The 27966-nt window shown below is 43.3% G+C and overlaps 1 protein-coding gene across 1 annotated transcript in view; it reads right to left on the bottom strand.

Annotated features, from left to right (window-relative positions):
- Window positions 1–27966, bottom strand: part of PKD1L1 (polycystin 1 like 1, transient receptor potential channel interacting) — a 203514-nt gene that overhangs the window by 62604 nt on the left and 112944 nt on the right. The window contains 16 exon segments of the mRNA XM_017868553.1: window positions 963–1009; window positions 1591–1663; window positions 1757–1900; window positions 3548–3721; window positions 6380–6596; window positions 7407–7513; window positions 10238–10383; window positions 10386–10418; window positions 10421–10443; window positions 12257–12340; window positions 14088–14280; window positions 20330–20430; window positions 22043–22200; window positions 22316–22426; window positions 24814–25041; window positions 25885–26097. Of these exon segments, the coding sequence (XP_017724042.1) occupies window positions 963–1009; window positions 1591–1663; window positions 1757–1900; window positions 3548–3721; window positions 6380–6596; window positions 7407–7513; window positions 10238–10383; window positions 10386–10418; window positions 10421–10443; window positions 12257–12340; window positions 14088–14280; window positions 20330–20430; window positions 22043–22200; window positions 22316–22426; window positions 24814–25041; window positions 25885–26097 (2052 nt within the window).

Genomic DNA, 27966 nt, shown 5'->3' on the forward strand with positions numbered 1-27966 from the left:
CAGGGTGTGGTGCTCAGGCCTCTAAAGAATTCTGAGGAAGGAAGCACAGGCGGCCTGAGAGCCGGCTCCTTCATACCCCTCAGAGGACGGTGGCTGCACCTGGGGAAATGCTGGTGGCCTAACAGCAGCTCCATGCAGTCAGGGTGATTGCACCTGGTTCTCTGAGAGGCATGACCCTGCCACAGAGGGGGATTCAGCCAAGAGCAACTGGTTGAACAAAGCCTCCAAGTGGGGAAGGCGCAGAACTCTGGCATGGTGTTTGGGGCGTGGGGGGCACACTGTGTTTCAAGCAGCGGCTCGAGAGTACCACCCTCAGGAACAGGAGCGGGGGAGCTGCCGCCAGGGAGTTAGAACCTGGCAAACCCGGCATCGTGTGTGCCCTCACATGTCCCACAGAGCAGAATCCCACGTAAGCAAAGGCGCAGTCACACAGATCCAAAAAGCACTATAGCAATGGGGTACCACAGCTGTGCCATTAGAAGCTGCCCTTCAACTGCCCCGTGTCACAGGCCTCTTTGAGACCTGGAACGGAGCTCCAGCAGTGGGGCAGCTTCTCTGAGCCTCCTCCTCACAAGGAGGTGGAGAAGCTCACTGAGCAATCATCCCGAGCCTTGCTGCTCCACAGTGTCTCTCCCACGGTCCTGCCGGTATTTACTGGGTAGACATATGGGGCTTTCCGAATTCTGCTGGGCTGCGCTTCCTTCCTGTTTCAGGCCTCTGCTGAGACCCCTTCTCTCTGACCCACCTGGACAGCCGGGCTGCTGTGGCATGTGTCCTGGGAAACAGACCTCCCTCTAGGGAGGACGGTCCCCAGCCAGCACAGCAGGTCTTGCATCGATCTTTTCTTGTGTCCATCTCACCTTGGGCCTGACCCATCCATGGCCAAGGGAGGATGCCAGAGAAATCTAATTGCTCGCATTTCATGCTAGAGGATTAACTGCTGCGCATAATGGTTGATTTACCTTGCATGGCTCCTGTGCGTCTGATACCCTTTGGTAGGAATTAGGACCTGATTCAAAAAAATAAAAGTCCAATGTATGATGTTTTGGGATCACACATTTAGACAGGGATATGTTTAAGGATTAGCAGGGATACTTCTTTCTTTAGCAAATACTCTTCCTTCCTGACTCAGCCAGAATGAGTACTTCTGAGAGAACAAGACTAGAACGGGGACTTCTGTTGATGCTTCGGTCCTGGTATTGGCTTAGGCAACCCTCACAGCCACTCGAGGCTGCGTTAAGGAAACATGGCAGCTTGAGAAAAATGTTTAATTAATAAAACAAATGGCACTAGCAACTAGAAAATGGATTCAATATCCATCTGACAAAGACCTACTTTACTTAGCTGGTGAAAAGTATTTATGTATCACTTAGAAAAGAAAGGATTTTATAAGGTTCATATAAATGTGGGAAAAGAAAACGGATAGACCACAGAAAATAAAATGACTTTTAAACACATGAAATGATGCCCAACATTACTCATAATAAACACAATGCAAACTGAAAGCAGAAGATACAATTTCTACTTAGTACATTGGTGCAAAAGGCTCAGCCCCACGGAGAGTTTCTGAGAGTTTTAATACACATTTACCCTGGGGTGCCTCGGCCTGTGCTTCTCCTCTAGGCAGGCAGTGTGACTGTGCTGGGGCAGGCCCCGGGGCTTCCTGCAGAAGGAAAGAGGTGGTTCGCCAAGTGTGTTCCCCAGCAATGAAGGGGCTGCTCAGGAGAACAGGGCCATGAGGACAAGTTGCAGGTACCTTGCTGAGCCTGAAGAGCAGGGACAGGAGCTGGGCCCCTGGAGAAGCCAGGAGGGTACACAGGAGACCCACCCTGAAGGATCCAAGGGTGGGGCTGACATCCAACTGGGGTTGCAACAAACCAACAGCAGCCGTTACAGCAACCTGATATGAGTCCAACTTAAAACAGTCATGGTGTAATTACAAATACATGTAATGTGAATACATACATTACATTTAATAAAAGTGCTCTCTTCATGAACCATGAATTTTAAGTTACAATTCAATTGATTGATTGATTGATTGATTGAGATGGAGTCTTGCTCTGTCACCTAGCCTGGAGTGCAGTGGCAAGATCTCAGCTTACTGCCACCTCCGCCTCCCAGGTTTAAGTGATTCTCCTGCCTCAGCCTTCTGAGTAGCTGGGATTACAGGCACGCACCACCACGCCCAGCTAATTTTTGTATTTTTAGTAGAAACAGGGTTTCACCATGTTGGCCAGGCTGCTCTCAAACTCCTGACCTCAGGTGATCTGTCTGCCTCGGCCCTGCAAAGTGCTGGGATCACGGGCATGAGCTACCACCCTGGCCACAATTCAATTTAAATAATGCATCATGTTCAATATCGTTCTAAGAAAAAAAATAGAACTATATATAGAACTGATATGATGGATACAAGCAGAAGGAATCCAGCAAAGGTTTCTTATACCCCAGGAGTGAAAAGAAAACACACGCAATCATTTTGTTTCTTCTTATACAAATCCTTTTGGATTGAACAAATGCTTGCCAAGCACCCACTCTCTACCAGGCACGTGCTCCATGGATTGAATCATGGCTACAATCTGGCAAGGCATCAACACCCACAAGGTACCAATGAACAGAGAGAAGTGGTCAGTGGCCCGATGTCAGACAACATGTCAGCCTCAAAGAAGAGGCTGACCGTAGGTTTCCTCACCACAGGCCCTGGTCTGTTTCCAGGTGGACAGAGCTGTTCCCTTCCTGCTACTTGATATTTGTTTATCCTCTTTTTACAAATTCTATGCACTGTTATTTTTTCAATCTCACCAATCCATAATTGTTATTGGATCTCTCTGATACCTGGTGTCATAAAGGAGCCACTATGCCTGGCTGTCACATGGATGGGTCGCTGGCCCCCACTTCGGAAACAGATGTTGTCACCACATTCTCCAGGTGCCCCACGACCCAGCAGTGAACCCGGTGGGCCGGATGCATGAATGGCCATGATGTTGTCATAGTAAACAAGTCAATTTTCCCTCAGCCCACGTCTTGCTGTGTTGTTTTCCCTCAGGAAAGGGAGGGTCTCCATTTTAACTGCTGACACTGATTTCAAAGTAATTTACTACATCTCACGAGGAACAATCAGACCAGAGTTGCCAGTGCAAACTGGCATCTTGAGGGAAAATGTGCCCATCAGAATGGTTCTGCGTTCTTTTGTCCAGAGGACTTGTTCAAAATCTAAATGAATTGCCAACTTAAAAAAAAATTCAAGATCATTCTCAAAGACAACTGACTGCCAGCCTCTCTGGAAGAGTTCTGCTGCTGGGCCTGGGCATGAGCTCCCACAGAGCAGCTGTCCACCGAGTCAGCAGAGTCAGGACTGTGCAGGCCCATCCAGTGCCACACGGGGCACAGCCCTCCTGCTCCTTCTCTGGTCCCCAGGCAGCCAGGCTTGCTTCCCCTGGTTTAAACTTTTCTCAGAGGACTGTGAGCTTTGTTGATTTCTTAGGCAAAAAGGGGCCACAGTGTAGTCTGGGATCTGGAAGCTGCTGTAAGGAAAAGCAACGGCCCTCACCTGCTCTTGCCCTCCAGCAGCGACCAGGGCAGTGAGACACGCGTAGACACACAGCAGGGAGAAAGACACGGTGAGGCGTGGTGTGTGCAGGTAGCGGCTGGAGGAGGGCCTGCTGTACACCGACAGCCAGATGTGGAAATCCTCCAGGTACTCTGTGAACTTGCAATAGAAAAGCTGAAACGGAAAGGAGGAGAAGTGTTCCCTGACATGGGCATTTCTGTCAATAAAGCAAAGTCCTGACTGTTAAACCATGATCTTCTGAGCAGAGATGGCGAGCTTTCTGGCTCTTCCATCCCAGCTGCTTAGCTGTGTATCAGGTGGGCTGTGGTGCAGGTAGATGGCACTGGATTCCCCACACTCTCTGGCTCTGCTATCCTGGCTGGTTAACTGGGTACTAGGTGCGCCGTGGGTGCAGGTGAACAGCACCTCACTCTAGGCCTCTGGAAGCTGCTCCTCCTTCTGCCTCCTTGATCCAGTCACACTCCTATCATGCTGGACTCCGGCCCACCTGGCTTTCCCCTGGCACCTCCTGAGCTTTGGCACATGCTTCTCCCAGCTTCACCTGCCTGGCTCTCAAATGCCTTCACGCCTAGCCTCAGGAGATCTTCTCTCCAGAGCTTCTGATCAGTCTCTCCTTGGTTCTCCTGCATGTTCCTAAGAGACTTCTTAAAACACCACCACTCTCAGAACTTTCCGGGGCAATATGCTTAATTTCAACTGGACTTTGAGTGCACTGAGAGTGGGGCTGAGTCACCTCCAACTCTGTCCTCAGTAGCCCACAATGTCTGGCACACAGCAGGAGATATGTTGCTTAGGAATTGCACTGAATTTTAAGTTCCAATTCAATTTCAATAATGCTTGGGGCTCAACATTGTTCTAGAAAAAACAAAATTATGTACAGAACTGCAACTGCTCTTATGGAATATGAGCAGAGCACAGATACAAATACCAGAAAAATCAAGAATGTATCTTCTTTATGTAAATGGACTAGCCAACAAGCAACGCTCGATTCGTAGCACACACAAGTGCTTATACGTGACTAAGTTAATAAGCTTACGTTTCTCACAAAAAGCTATCAAGCACAATAGCTTAAGGATAAGCGATGTATATCTCCCATTGTTAACTACAGTTCCTGGGCTAAACAGTCATTCTCACAAGGAAACAATCATCTAAGGGGAAGCCCCAGTTTTAGATGTTGAAGAATTTCCACATGCTGTGACTGATTGAAAACTTGTTTCAAATCCTTTGTGATCATGTTTCTTACTAGCTTAGCAATATCTCAGGCCTGAAAATGCCAAGGCCTTGAGCCTGGGCCTCTCATCAAGGCAGGTGGCAACAGGGCAGGTTGGAAAGAAAGCCTAGTGGCCTGGCAAGGTCTGGCGACACTGGGGACTGTCTGAGTTCACTGGCTCTTCCCACTGTTTGAGACCCAGTTTCAGGAAGTACTCATCAGGAACAGAGAATCACACATGAAAGTTCCCACAATGTTGTCCATTACCATAATAAATGAAAGAAAGCTATACATGCCCAACAGGTCTTCAGCAAATGGTCATGCGCAGTGGGCCATTATACAGCCCTGAAATGATGTTTTAAAAATTCATGAAGAGACCTACTCTAAAATGTTGAATAAGAAAGTGCAAAATGCAGCCGGGTGCATTGGCTCACGTCTGTAATCCCAGCCTTTGGGAGGCCAAGGCGGGAGGATCACAAGGTCAAGAGATCAAGACCATCCTGGCCAGCATGGTGAAACCCCACCTCTACTAAAAATACAAATATTAGCCGGGCATGGTGGCATGTGCCTGTAGTCCCAGCTACTCGGGAGGCTGAGGCAGGAGAATCACTTGAACCTGGGAGGCAGAGGTTGCAGTGAGTCGAGATCATGCCACTGCACCCCAGTCTGGCAACAGAGCGAGACTCTGTTTCAAAAAAAAAATTATTATCACAATTGTATGAAATTTGTTTGTATAGGCCGGGCGCGGTGGCTCACGCCTATAATCCCAGCACTTGGAGCCGGGGGGGCGCATGAATAGGTCAGCGAAAGATCAGAGCAGGGGGAACAACCCCGGTCTCTATTAAAAATACAGAAAAAGTATAGCCGGTTCCGGCGCTCGCAAAAAAAATGAGAGAAGGATTAAGCTCTTACAAAATGATGAGGAACGAGGTAGGTTTTATTAAGGTGCAGGCTCCGGTAAGTTCCCAGCTTACTCAGGGCTGAGCAGGAGAATGGCGTGAACCCGGGAGGAGCTTGAGTGAGCTGAATTTGCGTCAGCCACTCCAGCCTGGGCGACAGAGCGAGACTCGCCTCAAAAAAAAAAAAAAAAGAAATTTGTTTGTATATAGGGAAAGATGGAAAGGACATGCAAAAACCACAACTTCCATGGTTAGTTTGTGAGGTTATCTGTTATTTTGTCACTTTGGCCATCTCCTGCCATCCTGGCCCTGATCACATCTGTACCATATCTGTAATTACTCTATTGATAGTTATCTAGGTTGTTTGGGACACACACAGGGCACTGAATAGTCTCTAATCACGGGCCTCTGGACATCACAGACCACCAGAACCATAAATTCCAGAAATTTACATTCTTATTACAATTACAGAGAAGCATTACTGCAATAATTAATAATTGTGAAGGGTAATTAATCCATGCTTGGATGGCCACTTAATGAATGTATCATTTAATATTTGGGTATATTGGTAATTAACTAAGAAAAGAGGAATACACTTTAGAGGAGTTGAAAGACACAACTGTGGCAAGCGAAGCAGAGCCAGGTGCCATGCTCTGCCGGTCAGCCAGGTGCGCCACGGGAGGCCACCTGGAGGGGGCCTACCTTCCGGAAGCCGAGTCCCCCTTGCAGACGGGTGAGCTCCCGCTCCACGCGACCATCATGCCTGCCGGCAGACAGCCAGCACTGGGCAGGGAAGAACCAGCCCTGTCCTGTGCGCAGCTCCTTCACCATCACGTGGCTGATGAACCAGCCTGGGGAAGGCCCACGGCTGTCGTGCCAGAGGCGGATCTTCCTCAGCAGGCCCAGCTGGGCAGGAGCGCTGGAGGCACACATAGCAGCGTCTCATCAGCTGGGAGGGTGACAGTGTGGTCCTGGCATCCCATCAGCCCCAGTGCTCACCCTCAAAGCACTGATGTCCCACAGAGGGGGGATGGGACATGTCAAAGGTGACTGACACGCAGAGTGACATGTGAAGCCCCCTGGAACCCGGCCAGAGGATGGGAAATCCCACCACGCACAGTGACCCTGCACTCAGGCCTTCAATATCCACCAGCTTTCCCAAACCAGTCACACAAATCTCGTTCATCTACTTGTCTCTGGTGTGGATTAGTCTAAAGTTAACCTTTTCTCTCTTAATGAAGACATAATACTCCAAACCAGTAAATATCATACATGAAATTTACCAGGAGAAAAAATAATCTAGTTCAGTCCTTTCATATTTTCTAAAACGCCAGGTGCTTGCATCCTATCTTGTTAAACTCCCTCTTTCTCCAACCCCACCGTCTTTGTGACACCATGTGTCCTCGCTCTTCCAAACTGGGGACAAACCTAATTAAGGTCAGAAGGTTTAGTGTCATAGAAAACACTGATTATGAACTTTACTAATATGTAAAATCAATAAGTCTTCTTCCCCCACCCTCCTTCCTTCCTTGCCTCGCACAAACCTATTGTTTAATCTACTCAGAATAACAAACTGTAAAAATACATCATAAAATTGTTTATATATAAATTGATGCTCACTATTAGAGACCAATGTTATGTAGTCTACTGTTTTGTATTTGTGATAAGGCAACACTCATTCTGATTGGCCTCTCTTTCCCAAATCTAGCAGTGAAATATTTTGGAATACCTCAGGATAAAGGTGTGTCTGGAATTCCTTTCAAACAGGGGCTTCTCTGGACAGGAAAGCTCCTTGGTTTCTGACAGTCCATTGTCGCCACATAAAACAACGTACACCTCACAACAAAGAACAGGGGTAGGAACTCAGGCTGCCTCACCGCAGACGCCACGCAATGCTGGGCAGGGCTTCCTCGCACTTTCTCCCAGCGTCTTACCCTTCCACAAAACCACCTGCATGGTGGAGTGCCACAGCCTGGAGCCAGGGAATGAGAGGGCATGCCCGGTCCCAGGCTTCCCTGGAGAGAGCAGAGGAGGGCCTTGAAGTAGAGCCTGGTAAAATTGGCCATTTCCTCACTTTCTTGATCTAGAAAAGCCAGATCCCAATTAGGTTTCGGGAGGGCATTTGTTTTCTCATGAGAGCAGGAGAGCACCACGGTGGGTACACCATTTTCCTCCCTCTGGCTTGGCAGGGAGATGCCAGAGGAGCCTGGACCCAGAGTAGGGTACCCATGCACCTGCGGGCATACCCTGGGAAGGCACATGTCAATCTGGCTGGGCTTGTCATTCCTCATTGCTGTCTTCTGTCACACAGAGATGAACAATTCTGATGTAAGATTACTTATTAAACTTTCATTTAAGGAAGATATTTCTGTTTCTGAAATCCTTCCTTATTCCAAAGTGTATATTTTCTTTGACTAGTTTCTAAACTTTGTGTTTTCACCTTTCTGTCTCTAATGTTCTGGAGTTTATTTTTTGTGTGTATGATGTAAAGATTCAATAGTACCTTTTTCTACAAGGACAGCTATTGTTCTAAAATATTTTTTGAAGCAGTGCACCCTTTCCTGTGGTTTGTAAGACCTCTAGTCTTCCCCAGAAAACCCTCCTCAGTACCTCTCCTGAGGTCACGACATGATCTCAGGTACTACAGTTTCAAAATAAGCCTGAATATTGGGTCGGGAGTCCCTGCCCTGTTCTTCTCTTGAGAGTCGGCATGACTGGTATTGCAATTCTCTTGTATTCTTTTCCACCTGAATTTTAGGATCAGTTTTCCAAGTTCCACAAAACACCTTCCTAGAATTATGAATAGATTTAATTGGATTTAACCTCATTATGCCTTAGGTTTTCATCTGTAAAGCGTGTATATTAATAGAATTTCATTCACACTATTATTATTAATGTTATAGATTAATTTGGGAGAAATGACAAAGGAAAATTGGCTTTCTCATCCATAAACATAGCTCTTTATTTAGATCTCTTATGCATATCAGGGATAGTTCCTTCGTGATGGTCTTGTATGTGGGGTTTGATGAATTCACTTCTAGGCAGCCCACCAATTTTTACTGTGACAAAGAGGTTCTTGTTTTCAACCCCATGTTATAAATAGTCATTGCTGTTTTATAGAGATTATTTTGATGATTTTTTTTCTCAATCAAAAATTCAGCAAGTTTCTTAAATGCTATTAGTGCTAATCATTAGCGTGAACATGCTTCTTCATTTGCTATGTAGACAACCTCATCTTGTGCGAAGAACCATCGCTTGGCCGGGAACGGTGGCTCAAGCCTGTAACCCCAGCACTTTGGGAGGCCGAGACGGGCGGATCACGAGGTTAAGAGACTGAGACCATCCTGGCTAACACGGTGAAACCCCGTCTCTACTAAAAAATATGAAAAACTAGCCGGGAGAGGTGGTGGGCACCTGTAGTCCCAGCAACTCAGGAGGCTGAGGTAGGAGAATGGCGTGAACCTGGGAGGCGGAGCTTACAGTGAGCTGAGATCTGGCCACTGCACTCCAGCCTGGGTGACAGAGCGAGACTCCGTCTCAAAAAAAAACAAACAAAAAACAAACAAACAACAAAAAAAAACCATCTCTTTCTCCCTTTTGGAACCTTATATTCCTGTTTTATTTCTTGCTTTATTGTTTTTACCAGGATTTCTAGCACAATGATAAATGACAGTGCTGACAGCAGACATCCCTTAGAAATCATCTAAAGCTTCACCACTAAATCTTCCTTTGCTAGGTTAAGAACATTCTTATGTGTATGCATTGCTTGTGAATATATACATGTATTCTGATAGACAATTTAAATATACAGTTGGTAGACGAAGGGTTCATGGTGAGTAAGGAGCACATAAGCTTTAAAATGTGTTGTGCCCCATGTATCCTACTACACTGTGGCACCCCATCTCATTCATCCTCCCATCTAACTCTTTCTCATTCACATCCCAATCCTATGAATTCCATAAAGTAACCATGGTTCCCTCAGGAAATGGGAGTGTGAATTCCAAGGGCAGAGGGAGCCTCCCTCTCTTTGAGGGATTTGTGTCACATGCAGTTCGAATTGCACATGGCTCTGCCCAGGCTGGATTTCTGCCCCTGCAGACCTTACCTCCACAGCTCTCCACGGCACCGCTGCTCCACTGGGCCCAGTGCTGGACTATTTCCTCCTCCTCCACTGTATCCTGCTTCCCACCCCACCTTCATCCTCCACCAGCTTCTCTGGGACTGTGGTTTTCTGCCCCGAGCTCAGAATAGTACATCTCATTCTCAGAGTCTCAAAGATCCACTCAGAGACAGAACAGATCTCCCTGGGCTGCTTTCCACAGTGGAGACAGAAGGAGAAGGGACTGGAACAGCTGCAGAAGGTGAAGGGGTCTGCTCTTCACCCTGACAGATGTGCAGGCAGAGGGAGGGCCCTGGAAAGGGCAGGCAAGCCTTGCCTCACCAATGAGATGGGCCTGCTGTGACAGGTAACAGACAGGGAAGCCAAATCACCAAATCCTCACTTCTGATGCTGACACTGCTTAGACACCATCAAAGAGTACCCCCAGATGCTCGAGCTACCTTTGAGGTCAACCTGGCTGGAGCTCGGAAGCCGGTATCAATGACGACTGCATACAGCTGGTGGCCCGGCAGGGGGGCTTCTTGCAGAAAGATGTAACCAGATTTCTTTTCTTCATGATGATCTACTTGTCTGCTTTTAGCGACCAAAATCCATAAAGAATCAGAGAACCCATAATAAAATACTGGGAAGCAAGTTTTCTGGGTGGCTATAAACGAAAGGAGAGATATAAAGAAAATTGCTCACGAAAATAAATACATAGGAAAAGACTGATTGCCACCCCTAACCTCTTATACACAAAAGTCCCTGCTGGGTTTCATTAATACGTTTTTACACTTGCTGGAAGCTGAATTGGGAGGGCTTTGAAGGCAGGGAGCTGGCCCATGGTCCAGCGAGCAGCACCCCACAAGCATGGACTCCAGAGTCAAAGAAATCTTGTAATGGACCAGCCTCTGTACCAAGAGGCTGTGCCATGCTGGCTCTGAGAAACTTTCATTGTGAACTACGGCTAACAATGTCAATCTCACTGCTATTATAAAGGTTAAGCAATATAAATACACAAAATTCTTAAAACATACAAGTGGCATTATGTTTCTCCCTCTCTCCCTCTCCTGCTAGCAGAAAAAGGCTATGAGATGTTGGTGATGTTTTGGAGTCCCTGCCTGTGCCTCCCACTGCCTCTGTGGATGCTGCTGCTTGTTCCCTACCTGTAGCCTCCACCTACCTGTTCCCAGGCACCAACATTGGCTGGGGAGAGATCACTGAACTCCCACAGATCCGTAGAATGATGTTCATATCAAGCTGCTGTGCTGGGACTCTCACCTAACTGGAGTCTCATAGATTTCTGATGGGATCTCAGAGGGTGGGCACCAGGGTCTATGCCACATGGGGATGTTGCTCGCCCCATCCCCTGCCATTCTGCTCTTTGATTTCATCTGAGGATTGGGCTCTGTTCTTGGTTTCTCACCTGCCCTCTTTTTCCTCACCAGGATAGAGCCTGTTCAGAGCTCTGCCCCATGAGCTCTGCAGGGTGCTCACATCCTTCCACCTGGACAATACTCTGAAACCTTCAAGATTCTGGCCAGATATCCCACTTGCTACTGCCCATGTAGAACTTCAGGTGTTGCCTCTCCCTGGACACCTTCCAGGCCTGCTTCTCCCATGGTTTGCTCCAGCCCCAGCGATATCAATGCCGCAGATACCACGGTTGAGGCTGCTGTCCTCTGAGCCCTGATCACTGAACGGTCAGTGACCTTTTCTGTATCCAGCATCTGTTGCGTGAGCAATTAATGTCTTATTTACTAATTATCTGATCCATCAACTAGTCTATAAAGTAATATGATTGATGGAATAATAAAGTAGAACTTCTTATTACATGAATATAATGAGAAGAAAATTATTCATTCAGCAAATATTTACTCTGAGCATTGTATTAAATGTACGGTGACACTGATAAATAAGACAGGGAAGGCTCCTGTCCATATCAGCTTAAACTCACTTTACCCATATCTGAGTCTAAATATAGCCATTTCATATAAAAGTGGCTATAAAAATAGTGTACATTTTAAATTTATTATCTAAAATGAGATACTCCAGAAAGAGAAAGAGGGAGCTATTAATAATTAGGCTATGACAGTAAACATAAACCAGGACAGGCCCTTTAGGCAGTATTGTCACTGTAGATATCAACTCTCAATAATAATTGACCAAATTCACACTGAACTAAAACTAAACTTAAAAATATGAAAAGTATGTTGACTTTCTTGTGTTTATGAATCTCTCATCAGTGAATTTAAGTACAGAGAGACAAAATATATATGTATATATTCAACTATAAGAATATTTAAAGATAATTATAAAGAATATTTAAAGATAATTATCCACTAACACACGTATTTCAAAAACACAATGATAGTAAGTAACATGGATTTCAAGCACCCCTGGAATTATATGTGGACATCCTGAGTGAACCATAAAACAAATAAAGTCTATGAAGTCTTTATGTAGGAAATGGAACTTACCTCTGTAACCTGGAAATGTCACTCACTTCAAAACTGGCCTTCAGCTTTCTCCTTAGGAGACCAAATGCCGCGAGGCGATTATAGCTAGGAGGGAAATGCGGATGAGGATACAGAATTTGTGGAGAGAGCAGCTGTTGACAGTGTGAAGCCATGTTGGTTAAAGGAATGTGAAAAGGAAGAAAGAGTGCAATAATGATAACTTTATGACTAAGACCCAGTTTAAAAGATTCACCTGAAACCTAAGTTAGAAATGAAGGACACTTCTCTTGTGCCAGAGTTCTTCACATCTGTGTGTTGGGATACATGGCTCCCATGGAGGCTGTCCTGAGACACAGAGTTCAGAGCAGATGGCGGTCTTCACGGCAGCCCTCCACAGCATGGCTGCAGCCTGAGGCTCTTGGGTCCCCGTCACAGCCTAGCTGTGCCACTAGCCAAGCTCTGGCCAACTCCTCTGCCTAAGCGCCAGTTCCTGGCATTACAAACATTCAACCCTGACAATCACTGTAAACACTGTCTCTTTTTTTAAAAGTACAGTCTATCTCACCCTCATTATCTTGTGAGCAGGTCCTATGTGTTATTGATTTTTTCAGGCTGGAATGCAGTGGCATGATTTCAGCTCACTGCAACCTCTGCCTCCCAGGTTCAAGCAATTCTTGTGCCTCAGCCTCCCAAGTAAATGGGATTGCCGGTGTGTGCCCATCTAATTTTATATTTTTACTAGAGATGGGGTTTCGCTATGTTGGCTAGGCTGGTCTCAAACTCCTAACCTCAAGTGATCCACCCGTCTTGGCCTCCCAAAGTGCTGGGATTACAGGTATGAGCCACCACGCCTGGCCTGTTATTCGCTTTTCTACCTTTGGCTCACAAAAATGTGCCTATCAGAGAGTAGTTATGTAATGTAGAATGAATGATTACATTAATGCATTTATCAATAATTTAATATTGAAGCAAAATATTGGGCCATTACCAGTGAGTTTGGATGTACTCCTAGAAATGGCATTAGATAAATTTAAGAGTGCAACATAAGAAAACATAAGAAAATCAATAAGCAGCTATAAATTGCGCTGATATGGTATGATCTGGATATATTTGCCTCCTAGCAAGAAATCACAAAATATAGTGTCTTATGGCTTATTTAGAAATGACTATTTCTATTTCTAAATATGCCTAATAATTGTTTATCTGTCTCCTAATGAAAAGGTAAGGGCAACTAAAAAGAATGAACTGAGTCTCTCATAGAATTGTTAGTCAGCTAGATGACAAATAATTTCTAATTTAGTGATATGATTCATATACCCAGAAATTCCTGAGGAGGCTGTTCATCTTTGCACAGAGACTTTTCTTGCCTCAGAAAGCACACCTTCACCACCAGGCTGTGGAGGGTCCTCTGAAGATGAGGGACTCTCAGGGCAACATGGGGGCATGGTGAGAGCTGAGGGTCCCACCTGCCTGACTACAAACTGCGTACTCAAAGGATGTCGGCGCTTCAGTGATAAGAAAACGGATGGATTCATCTATCACTCATCCACGGACTCACGTCTTCATCACTTACTAAACACCTCCTGCATGATAGTCACCACGGGAAGGAGGAACACGAAGACAGTCTATAGAGCAGCCCCTGCTCCTTGGGAGCCCACAGAGTGGGAGAACCAAGGCTGACACACGACCTGGCTACAAGAGAACTGACATAGACTGGAGAGTTGTACAAACCAAGGGTGCTCCAGCTCCTTCTGGACAAGGTTCAGGAAAGGCTCTGGAGGTTGGGCCAAATGCAGAAGACAAGGCAGTCATTTACTAAAAATCTCAAATTCTTTCTCAAATGTGTCTATACCTGCAGTTCACTTTTTCAGGAGAAGTTCCTGGTTGTGGAGAGAAACGTTCAGCTTTCCACTCTCTCTTGTCCCAAAACAGGCATCGGATCCACTGGAAATGTACTGTATAGTTCACTGCCTTTGCTAAATATTTGTTTGGAGGTTTTCTGTCATAGTCAGCATCCAATAAGGATAAATAGCCTACACTGGCATCTAAAAAGAGAAAACATAAATTAAAAATACAACCTGAGGTTTGCAGAAAAGCATTCTCCATTTTAAATGCAGAGAAAGTAGGCAGATAGGTGGGGACAAGGAGTAGAGATGAGCAAGAACTGAAAGACAGCATCAAATTCTAGACATTTTCTGTCCTTGAAGCATTTAAATTTTGAATAAATCCACCCAGTCAAAGCTCCTGGATGCAGATATGAATTGAGGAACGGTAGAGAATTGGGAAGAAAAACTGTGTTTCTAGAATCCCTTATGTTCCAAGTGCCCCCTGACACCCTGAACAGGCCACCCCCTGACCCTAGTGGGGATGGAAGAGGGTTGAGTCAGTTTCTTTAGCTGCCATTCAAGCCCACTTCCTGCTCCTCGCCAGTTTGTCAGCCAACCTGTGAAATTTCGGTATACCCAGAGTCTGAACCCATTCTGGTAAGGACGGCACAATTACCCGTGGAGTTTTAGCCTATCTTTTTTTTTTAATGTTTAGCCTACTAATTTTATGTTTAGAAGCAAAAGTATTTAATACTCTATTTATTTAAAATTGCCCCAAGACTTTTTAATAAATGGTGTTGGGACAACTAGACATTAGCCCTTTGTAAAAATATGGGCACCTCATGCTATAAAAAATAATAATAAATATTAGCAAATCAGATATCTAAATATAAGAGAAAAAACAAACTGCACAAGTACTGAGGAACACATGAATGACTTCTTTTATAATTTCGAAGTAAGAAATAAATTTTGAACTATGGCTCAAAATCTAAGAGTCTTACAAGAAATGGTGGATAAATTATTATTTTAAAAATAGCCTAACATATAAAGAGCTCTTAAATATCAAGAAAAAACAAACTCAATACAAAAATGGGCATATATGAACAATTCACAGAAAAAAAGTGGATAATGGTTTTAAATATATAAAAAAAACCCAACTTAATTCATATAAAATGCCTATTAAAATGAACATTTCTCAATTATATACATGACTGGCAAAACTCAACAGCTTGAAAATACATCCTGTTGGCAAAGAAGTGCGAAAACAGGCAGCGTCAGACACTGCTGGAGGTGAATGTGACAATACTTACCAAAACCACATAGGCATTTACTGTTCAACCCAGGAACAGCCTATCTAGGAATTAAACTTGAAGATACACTCCTCCCACTACATTTAATACAGTATATGCACAAGTCTTCCATGCGAATACATAGGAGACTGGCTGTATAAACTATGGTCCATCTATACAATGGAGAAGCACACAGCAGTTAAAAAAAAAGATATTGATGAATAAATACATATGAAGTGATTTCTAAATATGTCATTTAACTAAGAAAAGCACAATGCAAATGAGTGTAAGAAATAAGGGGAAATAATGTGGGTACGCAAGGGCTTATTTTCCCAAAAAGAAACATCAGAAAAACAATTCCCATAAAATTACAATAATCGAGGCAGGGTGCAATGGCTCAAGCCTGTAATCCCAGCACTTTGGGACGCCGAGGCAGGTGGACCACCTGAGGTCAGGAGTTCGAGATCAGCCTGACAAACATGGAGAAACCCCGTTTCTACTAAAAATACAAAATTAGCCGGGTGTGGTGGCACATGCCTGTGATCCCAGCTACTTGGGAGGCTGAGGCAAGAGAATCACTTGAACCCAGGAGGTGGAGGTTGTGGTGAGCCAAGACTGTGCTACTGCACTCCAGCCTGGGCAACAAGGGTGAAACTCCAGTCTCAAAAAAAAAAAAAAAATTATAATCATCGTTCTTCACAGAACTAGACAAAACAATCCTAAAATTCATATGGAATCACATAGCCAAAGCAATACTAAGCAAAAAGAACAAATCTGGAGGCATCACATTACCAGACTTCAAACTATACTACAAGGCTATAGTTACCAACACAGCATGCCAGTGGCATAGAAATAGGCATGTAGACCAATGGAACAGAATGGAGAACCGAAAAATAAGGCCAAATACCTAAAGCCAATTGATTTTTGACAAAGCAAACAAAAACATAAAGTGAGGAAAGGACACCCTGTTCAACAAATGGTGCTGGGATAATTGGCTAGCCACATGTAGAAGAATAAAACTGGATCCTCATCTCTTATTTTATGTAAAAAATCAACTCAAGCTGGATCAAAGACATAAATCTAAGACTTGAAGCTGTAAAAATTCTAAAAGATAACATCGGAAAAACTCTTCTAGACATTGGCTTAGGCAAAAAATTAATGACCAAGACCAAAAGCAAATGCAATGAAAACAAAAATAAATAGATGGGACCCAGTTAAACCAAAAAGCTTCCGCAAAGCAAAAGAAATAATCAGCAGAGTAAGCAGACAACCAACAGAGTAGGAGAAAAAATCTGCAAACTATGCATGTGACAAAGGACTAATACCCAGAATTTACAAGGAATTCAAACAAATCAGGAAGAAAAAATAACCCCATCAAAAAGTGGGCAAGGACATGAACAGACGATTCTCAAAAGAAGATATGCAAATGGCTAAAAATATGTGAAAAAATACACTACATCACTAAGTAATAGGGAAATGCAAATTAAAACCACAGTGAGATACTGTCTTACTCCTGCAAGAATGGCCATAATTTTTAAAAATCAAAAAATACTAGATGTTGGTGTGTATGAGTTGAAAAGGGAACACTTTTACACTGCTTGTGGGAATGTAAACTAGTACAACAGGACCAACCTAAATGCCCACCAACCGACAAGAGGATAAAGAAAATATGGTATGTGTGCACCATGGAATACTACTCAGCCATAAGAAGGAACAAAACAATGGCATTTGCAGAAACCTGGATGGAGTTGGAGACCATTATTCTAAGTGAAGCAACTCAGGAATGGGAAACCAAATATTGTATGTTCTCACTTATGAGTGGGAGATAAGCTATGAGGATGCAAAGGCATCAGAATGATATAATAGGACTTTGGGGACTTAGGGGTAAGGATGGGGGCAGAGAGATAAAAGACTACACATAGGGTGCAGGGTACACTGCTTGGGTGATGGGTGCACCAAAATCTCACAAATCACCACTAAGGAACTTATTCATGTAACCAAAAACCACCTGTTCCCCAAAAACTACTGAAATAAAATAAAATAAAGGAAACAAATGGAAACAATTACCTATAAGGACTAGGTGAGAACAAGGTAGAGGAATAAGGCTGTTGAAAGATTTAGCTCTGAATACATACATCTTTAAATGTGCTTTAGACATTTGAACAATAAAAATGTCTCACAAATTCAAAACATAAATTAATGTTAAAAAATGGGGCTGGGAACCGTGGCTCATGCCTGTAACCCCAGCACTTTGGGAGGCCAAGGAGGGTGGATCACCCGAGGTCAGGATTTCGAGGCCAGCCTGACCATCATGGTGAAACGCTGTCTCTACTAAAAATACAAAAATTAGCTGGGCCTGGTGGTGTATGCCTGTAATCTCAGCTATCGGGGAGGCTGAGACAGGAGAATCGCTTGAACCCGGGAGGCACAGGTTGCAGAGAGCCAAGGTCGCGCCATTGCACTCCAGCCTGGGCAACAAGAGTGAGACTCTGTCTCAAAACAAAACAAAACAAAACAAAACAAAACAAAACAAAATGATAAAAGTAAGCCTTAGCATTAAGTACATGCAAAAAAGTAAACCTAGCTATATATAAAATGTATAGCAAAACCCCACAGAGAAAATAATTAATTTGACTAACTTTTGACTATGTGCTGTTACTGTAATATATCATGTAAGAATGTAAAGTCAAAACTAAACCAAAAAAATCTAGAAAGAAATACTGAATTTTATCTGGTAGGATTGTGATTGTTAAGGGTACAGGTGCTTTAATTCTAAAACGATTTTGTGTATACTGTAGGATACAGCAAAGTGAATTTTGCTCATTGGAAACTGGCTCTCAAGTTCTCATGTTTTGGCAACTGGAATTCTCACTGTAGGAGAATGGGGATCTGAACACACAATGGGAGAATGTAAGAAGGAACCCTGGGTGTTGCATTTGAATTAAGGCATTGTCAGGAACTCATTTTACACGCGCGCGCACACACACACACACTTGTTAAATCAATGATGCCCCAATAGCAATGAGCAAATGTGATGTGCAGTTCTTGTGTTCTAATTTCATTTCCCATCAATGAACCAAGCCTCATTGAGGACATGGCCAGTTCCAAGAAAGGGCTGGCCAAACACAGGATAAGCCAGGACACCCTGGTGTCCCAGAAAGTAAAGAAGCACTTGAGGATCGTGATGTCATGTCAAAAAAACCTCAAGTAGCATCTTGGAGGAGCTCCCATTGGAATAATTTGTGCATCAAAAAGTAAAACAATGGAGGTGAACTAAACACATTGAATTTTTAAGAAACGCTATGCACCATAGAGACAAGAGAGCAAGAGTAAGATAGAGAGAGACAGAAGCTCTTCTTTACTGAAGAATGCCAGCTAATTCATGGTGGAATTAGCAAATCACCATTTTGTAGCCTTCTATGTACCTATATCACCCATGGATCCTTAAAATCATGGGGTGACAGTTTGTAGGGGAAGAAGATACTAAGATGGTCTCACAAGTATCATCTCTCAAAGGGGAAAATGGAGAGACTGGAGGTTCTTCCCCAAGCAAATTACCAAACTTAGCACCATCGCCTATGGAATATGCTGCCAATCATTTGTGAGCTGAATTTAATCATGAGGAAACAGTCAGGCAATTTCCTGAATGTACAACATTCAGAAAATAACAAACCTAAGCTCATAAAAAAAAGTCTGAAAAAAAAAGGTAAACATTGGGAGGGTGTTGTAGATTTTTAAAGGGACTATATAAAAACACAGCAACAAAATGCATTCATGAACTTTGACCTACTTCTGATTAAAAAATATAAAGAGCTATAGAAGGCATTTGGGGGGATTTTAAAAATTTAACTGTGGATTACAGAATAGATATTCTTGAATTACTGTTGATTTCTTTTCCTTATGATAGGGTACTGAGTTTTGTAGAGAATTACTTTGTTTTCATGAGATGTTTAAGTATTTAGGGGTGGTATGTCACAGGGCCTGAAACTTCCTCTCCAATGGCTTGTCCTCTCCTTCAAAAACATCCCCCACCCACGTGTGCACACCTGTACACATGCAGATAAGGCAAATGAGGCAGAAATCAACAAATGGTGAATCTCAAGGAAAAGGATACAGGTATATGTTGTACATATTTTTCTAATATGCTATCAACTTGAAATTACAATAAAACTGTGAAAAGAACACACGAAAGGCAACATTAAAAAATACCATTGAGAATTTGAATTTGGTGAGCAATACAGTTTGATTCATTTTTAAAAGAAACAAATACTGGTTCTCAGAGGAAAATAACTATATCCCAGTAAAAATGTAGAGACAATGGGTCTGGCCCACTCACTGACAGTCAGAAGCCAGCTCCTCTCCAGGGCCAGGGCCTCTGGAAGTCAGTGTAAAGTGCGTGTATAGTGAGTTGCCTGTGGGTGCCACTTCAGCCCACTGAGCTTCAGTTTCTTGCTTTTTTGGGGAGGCTCAGAATCCTAAGCCACCAGGGGCAGAACATGGAGAAGGGGTGAGCCCCAAACTTCACACTCTGCCCCGACACTGCTTCAGAGGGGGTCCTGTGCCCTGTTGATAATGTGAGATACAGAGACGTCTCAGAAGTCCTGGGTCAACTCTGCGGTCAGGGAAGCTCAGCAGAGGTTAGTTTGAGGGAAGCAAGGCAGGAGGGTGCCGCAGGCAAAGACTCAGCCTGAGCACACACAGAGCCCTGAGGGTCAGGAGGAGGCGCGAGAGACCAGCTGGGGAGGGATTGGCAGGGCAGCGAGCAGCAGCAGCCACTGCGTCACAAGGATGGTGCTCACCATGGGCAGTTTCCATGTGGGGTATCCACAGTGGAGCAGTTTGTTTATAAGCAAGCAGAGAAAAAGGATTTTGATGTTTTTGTCATGAATAAAGAAAAACACCACTATACATACAAAGGTTATAGGGGATGTTTTAATCATGTCTACAGAATTGGAAAAGAAGGCGCCTTGCCCACTGACCTTTCTGAGAAGCAGCAGGTATATAAATCTGCACAATTGACTCGTCCCAGAAGTAGATCTGCTTCACAAGAAAATCAGAGGGAGTAGGTTTCTCAGAGAATCTAGGAGATAAAAACAAAATAAGAATTTCTCAATTTTTTTCTTCTCTCTCAAAGATTTTAGTCAAATTTCTATCAAGAGTTTACTCAATTTGTGCAAAATATCCTTGTCACTGCAAGGAGGTAGCCTGGGACTAAAAAGGATCAATGTGCTTAATTCCACGACGCCACCTGGTCTCTTAGTAAAAACTCCCACATAACACTTTCACCCTGCACCTCATTAAAAATAAACACTTTGGCCGGGCGCAGTGGCTCACACCTGTAATCCCAGCACTTTGGGAGGCCGAGGTGGGTGGATCACCTGAGGTTGGGAGTTCAAGACCAGCTTGACCAACATGGTGAAACCCCAACTCTACTTAAAAATACAAAATCAACTGGGTGCGGTGGTTCACACTTGTAATCCCAACTACTCGGGAGGCTGAGGCTGGAGAATCGCTTGGGAGGCAGAGGTTGCAGTGAACCGAGAATGCACCATTGCACTCCAGCCTGGGCAACAAGAATGAAACTCCATCTCAAAAACAAACAAAAAAACAAACCAAATAACAAACACTTCAGTAGCAAACAAGTACAAGAATGGCCAGCACAGTCTGTAGGAGTAAGACAAACAGCACTGGCTACACGTGGTTAGGGAGGGGCACTGCAGCACACACACATATGTTTGCATGTTTGTATTAACTTTTTACCATAACCTGTTTGTAGATAAAAGATAGCAACACAAAGCTAAATAGTAGTCTTAGTAGTTAGACTCAGAAATTCCTCAGAACTGATTTACTTTTTCTGCATGTGACTTAAAGAAATAAATTAAAATCCAAACTCTAAGCAGATAGCCACTTTTAGACATCGAATGGTTAGCTAAGTTGGCAGAATGAAGGTCAGGCCAACAAGCAGAGATTAAACTGTGTGCTAAGGGCTGTGTGGACAGCGCCTGCATAAGATACAGCCTCGTTCACGAGAACCCTTTAATGTAGTTGAGATGCCCACCTAACCAACCAGGAGGAGTAGAACAGTGAGCATCTTTGCCACATAGACTAAACACACGGGGACTCAGAGAAGGAAAGCGATCGAGGCCCTGCCCATCCAGACCTCCAACGAACTCTGCAGACTGTTGGTTTCCATTAGCACCTGTGCTGTAGAATTTCAAACTATCTTTTCAATAGTCACTTACCTTCCCAATAGTCAATTACCTTCCCAGGTAATTTATTTATTAACTGGGGCCTATACAAGTCTCGTGAACTCAACATCCCTGAGAAAAACAATTGTTTTATCAAGTTTCCTTAGATATACAAATTTTTCCTTTCGGAAAAATAAAAAAAATCTAGCTCAGACCTAGGCTGAGAGAATTAGATTTCTAAATGAGACTGTATGCATTATCACTAATAATTATAATGCTTCTCACTCTAATAATGTTAACAAGCAGGAATCCAAACTCAAAAACCAAAGTCAGGAAGCTTACTGTCTGAGCGGCAGAATAGATAACAATTTCTTTAAACAATAAGCTTTATTATTGCTTTAAAAACACAATTTAATTCACTAATTTTTTTTTCACAAAACATTCCTAAGGACAATATGTCTTACTCCAATCTCATTCTCATTGTAGCTGTCACCATCAACACACCTTACTAGCAACATGACAGGAAATGCCCTTGTAACAGGTTTGGAAAATTCAATTTCTATCTGTAGAGATTCCTGGGGGTTTTCAGAAAGTTCAGTGAACTGATGGAGATTCACTTTATCCCGAAGCAATACAAATGTTGTTTTATTTCTCCTATTATCCTGTCATCACAAAGAAAACAAGTTAAGCAAAATTTGCCTTTGGTAAAATAAACACATTAAAAAGCAGCCAGCAGAGCCTAAATGAAGCAGAGATACCGAGAAAGGCTCTCCTTACCGGGCCATCTTCCTCCCCAAACTCGACCATCACGGGTTTCCTTAGCCATTGCCTGTTGATGGGTCTTCTGCTGGAGCAGGTATAGAGGTTGAGGCCCACAACTCCACCAATCTTGGGGAACAAAGACCATCTCAGAGCAAATGACAGCAAGCAGTGGACTTAAGTGAGAAAAGCAGCAAACCAAAGTATCGTGGTGGTGTATTACACTTACATAAAATTGTATGTCTGATATTAGAGGTTAGCATACAAAAATAAACCAGTTTTACTAGTCAGGATGGCAGGATTGGAGTGAATACAATGCTTCATTTGCATCATTCTTATTAAAATTAAATATTTCTAAAGTATTTTGAAGTTTTTTTTATTTTAAAAGCTATTACAAAAGAAATATCTGCTCATTGTAGACAATCAGGAAGGTATAGAAAAGTATATAGAAGAGTGAAGAACAGCTTTTCTATAGTCCCATTGCTCAAACAAATCATATTTCAGGATGTCGAGTATCAAATTTTGCTATGTAATAGAGTACATATTTGGCAGACAATTTAGTCGTCTGTATCTATATATAGAGAGATGTATATACACACACACACATATATATATACACATATATATATATATATTTTTGACACGGAGTCTTGCTCTGTCACCCAGGCTGGAGTGCAGTGGTGTGATCTTGGCTCACTGCAACCTCTGCCTACCGGGTTCAAGCAATTCTCCTGCCCCAGCCTCCCAAATAGCTGGGACTACAGGCGCGTGTCACCACGCCCTGCTAATTTTTGTATTTTTAGTAGAGACGGGGGTTTCACCATGTTGGTCAGGTTGGTCTTGAACTCCTGACCTCAGGTGATCCACCCACCTCGGCCTCCCAAAGTGCTGGAATTACAGGCATGAGTCACCATGCCCAGCCTCAGTTGTCTATATTTTTGCAGTCTTCCCAAATTACTAAAATTCCCTGATTGACATAATATCAATTAACTGTATATGAACTCTATCCCTATGTTGAACACTTAGGTACATTTCTATTTGAGTTATCATAAATAATGTTGTTTTGAGTAAATAAATAAGACAAGACATCTTGCTCTGAACAAATCTTTTCTCATTTCCTTAGCATAGATTCTTACAAGTGTAACAGTGTAGGCCAGGTTGTTGCTGGATGCCTAGTTGACAAAGTGCTTTCCAAAAGGTCACACTGACAAACGCCATGGTTTACTCACTGCATCTCCACAAGCAGTAAGTGTTTTTAAATAATTGCACTTTTGTGGGTTAAAAAAAAAAACATTTTAATTTGTGTTTTTTATTGCTTGTTAGTTTGAATTATTTTCATATGCTGATTAGCCATTTCCATTTCCATTTAAAAAAGCAAATGCTGTAAAAGATGAGTATTTTTTGACCAAAATAAGATGTATCTCATTAATTTGTCCATACATCCATCAGACATTTGTTGGGTCACCAAATGAGCCACGTACTTGAGCCAGACTGGGCTCTGGGGCTACAGAAATACAGAGAATCCTTGCTCTCTGGCCTTCCAAACTCGCTCACGGTGACCCTGGGGTAATTCACAAAGCTTTTCCGAGTGGATGTCTACAAAATTGCCAAGTGGCTGGGACAATCCTCCCTGACTTCCCCATTCTCACATCCCCCTTTCACTGTGGTCCCGTGTTTCTCCTGACCTCCCACGGAGCCAGGGGCCACCCTGCAGGTTCAGCCCAGCTGTGCCTCTCCGGTGAGCAGGGAGGATGGGGGTAAGCACTGCCATGTCCTCAGCAACCCCTTCTTAAGTGTCATTCAGGTATACTCTGCATTTGATGTTAGAACCATATCTTCATTGATCTAAAGACAAGATTGTCTGGGCGTGGTGGCTCATGCCTATAATCCCAGCACTTTGGGAGGCTGAGGTGGGCGGATTGCGAGGTCAGGAGATTGATACCATTCTGGCTAACATGATGAAAACCCGTCTCTACTAAAAATGCAAGAAAAAATTAGCCGGGCGTGGTGGCGGGCACCTGTATTCCCAGCTACTCAGGAGACTGAGGCAGGAGAATCGCTTGAACCCAGGAGGCGGAGGCTGCAGTGAGCTGAGATTGTGCCTCTGCACTCCAGCCTGGGCGACACAGCAAGACTCTGTCTCAAAAAAAAAAAAAAAAAAAAAGACACGATTGGCCACAATGCTTGCATAATCACTGCATCACATGCTGCAACTCCCCAGAGCCTTCTGTTCTCTGACAATGGATTAGAAGGCCTCAAGGAAACACTGAATGGGCCCAGTGACCCAGAAGAAAGTGACATCTAGTTTTGCCAGGAGTTTTCTGAAGAAGCTAATCTTCTAAGAGGAGTAGAGTCAGCAACATGTTCTAAGTGGCCCCTCTTGACACTCAGAGGGTGCAAACATGCAAAAAACAGGTGCAAATATGCCAACCTAGTCTCTTTTTTTGTCATTAAAGCCCAATTACTGCAAATTTGAAATGGTCATTAGAAGTTGCAGGTCATCTGTCAGCTTGTACCTGCCCAGTAGCTTGGCCCCCTGGATATGGGTTCTTCTTGAAGAGTATGAGCTGGCTAATGTAGCATGGGCTCTGTGTCTCCGCCCCAGCAGGATTGTGCCCAGCAAGGTCACCAGGTAAATGCACCTGGAGAGATCCCAGGCTCTGGACAGAGCTCTGAAGGTTGTAATGAAAAAGGGTCCGGAACTCCATCTGCCCAGTGCTAATGTGGTTCAAAGGGAGACAACCCTGAAACACAGAGTACACGGAGTGGGATGTTTATAACACAAATATCCGAACTGTCTTGAATCCAGACCAGGGGAGAGGGGAAAAGTAGTTAAAAAGATAGCCCATCTCAAGTTAGATTGGATGGCAGGAAGCAAGAGCGCAGGCCTTAGGACTCAGTGCTGGGTAAGTAGGCAATGAATGTTCTTAAACACTCGTGAGTAATGATGATGATTATTAGTAGGTTCAGATAGACTATTTACTTGCTAATTTCCCAAATGTTACAGTAGCCATCAGTTAAATAAGCCAGCAAGACTGGAGAGGGATGCTAAATTGGCAGGAGAGGAAAGCCAGAAGTCTATTCACTTACTTCTTCTTGAAAGCACTGGCCATTTCATAAAGTAAAACTAAAAAAATCTCAGAGACAATTTCCAAAGTTACCAGAGCAGAAATAAATGAAATAAACTTTGGCCTTTTTAAGCAGTTATGTATCAGCAGGCCTACTTTAAGAATTACTGAGTGTAATAAATCATTTGCATTACTTCACATCATTCCTGAAAAAAAACCAGAAAGTATCCTGAGAAATAATGTTTCTGAGTCAAACATCCCAAGTATCCCAGATGAAAACCTACCAAAACAAAAAAGGATAAAATAGAAGCAAGGTTTCACTGGAAACCTTATAATATTACCATGAAATACTTAAAATTCAAAATCAAAGTCTCCAAATACCAAACTGCCACCCAGAAAAATAAACACAGTACTTCAGAAACTGATTCTGTTTTTGGTTTTGAGAAGCAATTACAAATACAGGTTAACACCCTGGGAGAGGGAAATAGTATTTTATGGATGGAGAAAAGTGTGACTTACCAACAATAAATCTGAGATAACCGTAATTCCTTCTTCATGTAGATAGCCTTCCTCCTTCGAGTTTCCTTGCTCAGAGACTTCCCAGATTCTAGATATGAGACCGATGAGTTCAAGCCTCACTCCTTTGTCAACGACAAATGGCCCTGAGGACTGGCCCTGAGCAAGGAGCGCCCGGGTATATTTGAAGATGAGAACTGCACTCATTAAGCTTAGCTGCACGAACCGAAAAGATGTCAATAAAATGCTTCATGGAGTATGATGCATATATTCTTGCCTCTTTGATTATTATAAGGAATTAAAATGATTGAACCACGGGCCAAGAGAACTGGATTTAAGTCCAGGTTTGTCTTTAGGTGATTACTGGCCAACTTCCTAAGAAACAGGTTGCTTTCTGATATTCAGCCTCTTGACCAAAGGAAAATAAATGGCCTCTATGTTTTATGAGGTTACTTGGTTGAAACCCCAACAACCACTTGGCAAATCCCTTCACAAATTAGCCCCACCTCCTCCCACAGCCTTCTCCCTCCCCATTACCTATGTGCATTCTTATCTCAAGTCACCTGAATCTCTTATTGTTTCCAAAGAATTGAGGCTTTTTTTTTTTTTTTTTTTTTTTTTTTTTTAGTAGAGACAGGGTTTCACCGAGTTAGCCAGGATGGTCTCGATCTCCTGACCTTGTGATCCGCCCGTCTCGGCCTCCCAAAGTGCTGGGATTACAGGCTTGAGCCACCGCGCCCAGCCGAGGCTTTTTCTTGATGCCCTAGAGAATCCCCTACCTGCAGTACCTTTACCCTCATTTGGATTGGCAAAATCCATCCTACTTTTCTCTCTCTCTTTTCCTTCTCCCCGCCCCCCCTCCTTTTCTCTCTCTCTCTCTGTCTCTCTCTGTTTAGAGATGGGGTCTCACTCTGTCCCCCAGGCTGGAGTGCAGTGGCACAAGCATCACTCCCTGCAGACTTGAACTCCTGGGTTCACATGATCCTCCCACCTCAGCCTCCCAAGTGCTGGGACTATAGACATGCCTGGACTTCTCTTGATTTTTCTGAACTCTTAATGTAGTCCCCTTTCAAATCTACACAAAAGTAGAGAGAATAGTATAGTAGCATAATATGCCTATCACCCAACTTTAACAATTATTCGCTTGAATATTCTTTCTTCTATTCTCTACTCAACTTTTAAAAAAATATTTAAAAGCAAAAAGCAAATCTCAGATATTATTTTTATCCATGAACAATTTAGTGTGTAGTACTGATAGACGAGGACTCTTTCTAAAAACATGCCCACAATGCCATTATCACATCTAACAAAACTATGATTCTTTACTATGTTTTTTTTTTTTTAATCTGATACAGAGTCTCTCTCTGTCACCCAGGCTTGAGTGCAATGGTGCGATCTCCGCTCACTGCAACCTCCGCCTCCAAGGTTCAAGCGATTCTCCTGCCTCAACCTCCCGAGTAGCTAGGATTACAGGCATGTGCCACCATTCCCAGCTAATTTTCATATTTTTAGTAGACACGGGGTTTCACCATGCTGGCTAGGCTAGTCTGGAACTCCTGACCTTGTGATCCGCCTGGCTCAGCCTCCCAAAGTGCTGGGATTACAGACGCGAGCCACTGCAGCAGGCCCTACTACATATCTTTTAAAACCAACCTCAAATGTCCACGCGACAAAGTCAGCTGCACCACTGCTTGTGTTTGTGCAGAATTTTGTCATTCTCCTAATCACAGGACTAAGTATATTTATTGAAGTATATCTGTTTGCAACTTCATTCATCGATGCTTAAAAGACACAGACTAATCTTTTTCTTCTTTGTACCCTAGAAGCTCCTAGCAATTGCTAGATAACGTGTGTCCATGAAATGAAATTGAGATTCTGTTTTCTATTGGCCATGCTTATTTAACCACAATGATATCTAATGGCTTAGATATACGTTTTAAAATCCAGTTCTTTCACCAACAATAAGGTTACACTAGTTTAGAAATGCATTTAAACCACTATTAAAGGCCCTTTACATGAGGTAGTTACCACGGATATTAGGACTTAAAATGAAAGAATAGTTTTTAAATTAAACAAATGCTTTAA

Source organism: Rhinopithecus bieti, unplaced genomic scaffold (assembly GCF_001698545.2).
Source record: "Rhinopithecus bieti isolate Rb0 unplaced genomic scaffold, ASM169854v2 scaffold_3527, whole genome shotgun sequence".
Classification (NCBI taxonomy): Eukaryota; Metazoa; Chordata; class Mammalia; order Primates; family Cercopithecidae; genus Rhinopithecus; species Rhinopithecus bieti.